Genomic DNA, 5463 nt, shown 5'->3' with positions numbered 1-5463 from the left:
GTAATTGAGTTTTCTGGAAGGATTGCATAACAACTCGGCAGGAACTAGCTAATTACCCAGTTTGCTATTTACGCAGTAATTACTCAGGAACAATTTCAGTCGTTTTTATTTACTAACTGGCACACCCTAAAGTGTAGTGGCAGAAGACAATCCCAGAAGAGCATCTATCTTGGTTACTTTCAACTCGTAAAAGACCATGATGTACAGGGAAGGAGACACAAAAAGGCTTCAGATAATTCTAAGGTAACATTTATGTTTAGTCAATTAAAAGAAAACCAGAGAAAAAAACATCGTATATAAGACCTTGGAGCATGGCAACCATCAGTGTGCATACAGGACTGAGGGACCACAGTAAACACAGGATGCCATTTCTATTTGTCCCCAAACCTCTCGAGGTGTGAGTAAGAAACTCGTTTACCGTTTCCATGCACATTCCTCGCAATGCCCCTGCCCACCAGATGCACTGTGGGTTGTAACAGGGACAACCAGCCATTCTGCGCATAATTATTTAAAATAAGTCCAAATAATGTAAGGGCCACTGTAACTGCACTTTTATACATGCTTACAGCTTATCAGGTGGTGGGGGAGATTAAAAAAAAACAACTAGTTCATATTAAAACTCCTGGATTTTCATGTTTGGATGGAATGGGTGAGAGAACGCAGGACTTTTTTAGATCTTCAGTTAACCAGTTAAAATATTGCACAGATTACATATGTCTGAAAGCCCACCAACATTCAAATTCTGAAACCTGATGTCTGCTGTTACAGGTGTTGCTAAGTAACTTCTCACAGACATTTTAGGTTTTTAAATCATTATTTAAAGAATAACTTTATTAGTTTGGTTGATTATTTTACTTAATTTTTAAGTATTTAAATAGTAAAATCAAATTAATGAATAAGAATCATCACTTAAATCTAAACACAAACATGAAGCATAAGGGCAGTACATGGACGGTGAAGTCACCCAAAACTTGTAAACGTCCGACGCCCTGCAACAGCGAAACGAGTTTTAAATCAAGACGCAGTACGAAGACAGAAATCAAAACACTGATGTAACCTTACAATCCTCACTGCAGTTACAGCGGAGTGTGAGGAAGCAGAACAAAAGAAGCAGAACCCGGTGAGACTGTAGATAAATAACAAACACGACCCTTATTTTAAAGACTGCAGTCCAGCTCTGCACAGACCAAAGACACACAGCTACATAAAAAGCAACTCACTCCCAAGAGCTGCACAGCTGTTTTTCCCACCTCGTTACCAAACTTACACCAGGCATGCAGGACCAGCAGAAAAACACATTATGCAAATTTGCCGTTCCCAGGAACAGACAAGAACACCTTCTGGAGGTCTAAAAAGGTTTTATATTTTCATGCTTCAAAACTTTAAATTCCATGAACAAAGGGTTTTGTGGTTTGCTGACGAGTTTTGCATGGGCTCAGGGTGGAAAAACTGATGACTGTAGCATGTATGAACTGTGCATTCCCCTGGAACACATACGCACTGCCTTCAGAGAAACACAACACCTCCTTCTGTTACATGAAACGCACATCTTTTAACACCTTTTGTTCTTATGGCGGTGCATGCCACTGAGAAAACCTGCGGCTCTCCCACCACCGCAGAACTTTGTTCACTTTTGGAGAACAGAAGGCGGTGTGTCAATGACCTTTGCCAAATTCTGCAGAGATAAGGCTTGTCGAAGTCGGTGACACCTGCTCCGGGTCTCCAGTCGCTGGCATTCGTCGAGCCGCCAGCCGCCGAGCTAGACGCAGACGCGTAATTCCTCATGATGGCGTGCGTGGTGGCGAAGACCACAGTGCCGTAGTCCCTGCGGAGCCTGTTCAGGAGCTCGACGCTTTTCCTCAGGTTAGCCTCCTGCCGAGCCAGGCTGTCGCCCCCGCTGCTACGGTCCACCCAGTAGAAGGCGGAGATGCTGTCTACTACGAGAAGGCTGAGGTCAGGCCGGGCGCTGATGGAGCCCTCCAGGTAGTGCAGGGTGAGGAGGAGCTGGGTGGAGCTGGAGCAGTGGACCACGGAGAGCCGGCGCAGGCAGGAGCGCACCACCACCTCCTCCTCTTCCTGCGCCTCACGCTCATGGCCCGCACCGCTCACGCGGGCCTCCAGCACGGCCACCAGCCGGAGCATGTCAAAGTGGTAGTCTGTGTCTACGAAGACCACATCCACTCCCAAGCCTCCGCTGGGGACGGGGAGAAGGCAGCGGGACATTAGGTGATACAGGGTCTCTGTCTTACCGCTGCCCTCAACTCCGTGAAACTCGACAACGTCGCCTGGAAGAAGAAAATGCATGGTGCAATTATGTGTGTGTGTGTGTGTAAATGTTATACAGTGATTTAAGGCCGGAGGGAATCTTTATTAGGTGTACCTTGAACTGGACCACCGTTCTCAGGGAAAATACGCGGATCGATGTCTTTTAATGAACGCCGCTCCCCAACTCTGGCTAACAGCTGCGGATTATATGAAACATGTGGGTAGGCAACAGCTCGCTAGTAACAGCATTAATCATAGACTTGTTAGCTAAGCAGCAAGCTTTACTGAACCTTGGGTGGTTATTTCATACTAAGGTGAATTAAGGCAATTAAAAAGCCAAATAAAACAAAAAGCGTCCTTCCCATAATTGTAAAATAAATACTGTGCACACATCCTCTATTTTGGATCAGACGGAAATGTTCAGTCGGTGATACCTGCAAAGCGCTTTCGGCCATCTTCACGCGACTTGTCATCTCCGATTTGTGGACAAACGCGTTTGATTTTCGCGCAAAATAAATTCTTCCGGGTAGCAAAGTAACTCGCCAAAATAAAAGCCCGAAAACAAACCTTTCTTAAATTCACTTTTCATATAGACAATGATAATATTTATTAAAATATACAAGTGTTTTTATACAGTGTATTGATTACATATCATGTAAAACGAGGTTTTGAAATGCTGGCAAGCCAGGAATCCATAACGTGAACCACCAGTATTTGCGCTGTGTTTAACTATGTAATATAATAAAGTATTGTGATATATGGAACATTTTATAGCTGTTCCTACTGGTGAGGTCGTCAGTAATTTGAGGAATTGCCATTTTCAAACTCTCGCAGTGTGGACTTCTCGAGCAGGTTAGGGCAAAACGGCAGTGCAGTGACATACCGCCCCCTGGTGGCTGTAAAAAACAACAACAGTTATTTAAATTTGTTGCTCAATGGATTAACAAAATGTTAGGGCGCAAACATTGTTTTATCACCACAGCCGGTGGTAGTTCATCTTTGTCCTGCATAAATTCCCTGCAATAAAATAGGTCGGTATTTTCCAAATCGTGGGATTTGCACATGAGGTCATCAAAGTAGCTACTACACACAGGTGATGCAAACAACCACCATAAACAGGAGCTGGGCGTACCCGTGACCATCCAGAGGACCGTATGTCGGGCACACAGGCGGATCCAGCATGTTTCTATTTTTGACATTTGCCTTTGACTCGGGAAGCAGACTCTCAGAAAGAACTCCACAGTGCATGCGATAGCCCAGCGGTACTGTCAGCCCAGTACAGGCATCTCTGTCAACACTGCATGCAAGCTGTGTGCTGGTGCTCTGTCCAACAGTCTAAACGGGTGCCGCACATTTTTACGCCTTTATTGCGAAATGGCAGTGCGCTTACCCCCCTGCGTAGTTGACTGCGGGACAGGGTGAGTTGGTTTATTATGGACGGAGGATAAATCTTGCCAGATTTCTTCTGATTGTCATGTAATACAAGAGGTTGCTGAGACGTGGTTAAACGTCTAGAAAGACTTTAACAGAACTACATTGGAATATTCGAATGTTTGTCAGTATATATAATTTTTATATTTTGTTTTAAAATGTAACTTTGTAGAGGAGATGTGTTGGTCCTGGGTCTGTTTAATGTGCAAAGACGAAACCCTTGACAGATTTCTTGACGACGGCCATATCGTTATTTCTGTTACGATTGGTCTTGTTTACTGTTTTCTACACACTTCTAGTCTCTTAATGCATTAACGCATTAATACGGATTTGACAGCCAGTTAAATTCACACAGCTCACTCATAAAATAAATAGATTCTCCTTGATTTAGATTTACATTTATGGCATTTAGCTGATTTAGATTTTGCACTCAAGAATTGCACGTTTGTTATTATTATTATTATTATTATTATTATCATCATCATCATCATCATTATTGTTGTTGTTGTTGTTAAGTGTACAAGGTTTAGCAAAAGAGGTACAGTGCATTAAAAATAATTCCCTAATGCTACGAATAGTCATGGAGTAATGCTAAGGCAACCAAGGTCAACTGTCAATCACCGGCAGTATGATTTGGGCTGACCGATTCTCTAATGTACTTAATGTGTGTTGTGGGTCAGTGAGATACAGGGTGGCAGTTATACAGAGATCTAATCACATTCATTACAGTCAAACAGCAGCTTACTTTACACTGGTCATTGTAATGAAACCATAGTGTGGTACATTGATTCCGCTCTTTTTATTGTCTCTTTCAGATACACTAAGATTGGCTATGCTGGAAACACGGAGCCCCAGTTTATCATGCTGTCCTGTGAGTAATGCCAGTTCACTACAAGACAGTCACCACCATTACTAAGCCTACAAACACATGGCTGCTATGATTTTAGGGTTATTTGTTCATCATGCACTTATTGTATGTCACTGGTATAGCTGTTATAGGCTGAATTTTGTAATATTTAAACGCTCCTCAAAGAGAAGACAATAATGCACATTGACAGTGTGACTAGGAATGTTAATTATTGACCATTAGCAGTAATTCTCTGTAATATGTTTGTTGTTATTATAGTTCTGTGTTGTTATTGTCGTTCTCTGTAGTGAGGTTGCTGTTATTGTCATTCTCTGTAATACGTTTGTTGTTATTGTAGTTCTCTGTAATAAGGTTGTTGTTATTGTAGTTGTCTATAGTGGGGTTGTTGTTATTGTCATTCTCTGTAGTGAGGTTGCTGTTATTGTAGTTCTCTGTAATAAGGTTGTTTTGTTAGTGTAATTCTCTGTAATAATGTTTTTGTTATTGTAGATCTCTGTAATGAGGTTGTTGTTGTTGTTATTGTAGTTCTCTGTAGTGAGGTTGTTGTTGTTATTGTAGTTCTCTGTAGTGAGGTTGTTTTGTTATTGTAGTTCTCTCTAATAATGTTGTTATTGTAGTTCTCTGTAGTGAGGTTGTTGTTATTGTAGATCTTTCATGGACATTACCCAGTCTGGTCATTTCTGCTTGCTTCAGGGGGAGGAATTGTATCTGTGTAATAAGGTTGTGGTTAATATAGTTATCTGTAATAATGTTATTAGTATAGTTCTCTGTAATAAGGTTTTTGTTATTCTAGTTCTCTCATGGGCATTAGCTAGTCTGGTCACCTCCATCCCTGGTCACTTCTGCTGGCTTCAGGAGGAGGAAGTGTATCACAGTCTTTCACTGCTGTGAGAATTAAA

At 42.0% G+C, this 5463-nt stretch overlaps 2 protein-coding genes across 15 annotated transcripts in view; one reads left to right on the top strand and one right to left on the bottom strand.

Moving 5' to 3' along the window:
- xrcc2 (X-ray repair complementing 2) lies at positions 1–2744 on the bottom strand. The gene is made up of 3 exons (XM_027023663.3): positions 2700–2744; positions 2381–2462; positions 1–2285 (listed from the first exon to the last, which is right to left on the bottom strand). Exons 1-3 carry the CDS (start codon positions 2736–2738, stop codon positions 1507–1509), a joined length of 900 nt encoding a protein of 299 aa, XP_026879464.2. The 5' UTR covers positions 2739–2744; the 3' UTR covers positions 1–1506.
- Positions 2745–3165: 421 nt separating this feature from the next.
- actr3b (actin related protein 3B) overlaps positions 3166–5463 on the top strand; it is a 52945-nt gene continuing 50647 nt past the window's right edge. For 4 of the 14 annotated variants that reach the window (XR_014116922.1, XR_014116924.1, XR_014116923.1 and 1 more), the window contains exons 1-2: positions 3215–3683; positions 4512–4567. The gene's annotated coding sequence lies outside the window, so the exon portion shown is untranslated. The other 10 variants (XM_035530908.2, XM_081696362.1, XM_081696364.1 and 7 more) reach the window with 8 other exon arrangements.

Source organism: Electrophorus electricus, chromosome 14 (assembly GCF_041902795.1).
Source record: "Electrophorus electricus isolate QZ-2024a chromosome 14, ASM4190279v1, whole genome shotgun sequence".
NCBI lineage: Eukaryota > Metazoa > Chordata > Actinopteri > Gymnotiformes > Gymnotidae > Electrophorus > Electrophorus electricus.
This window is presented reverse-complemented; position numbering and strand designations above follow the sequence as displayed.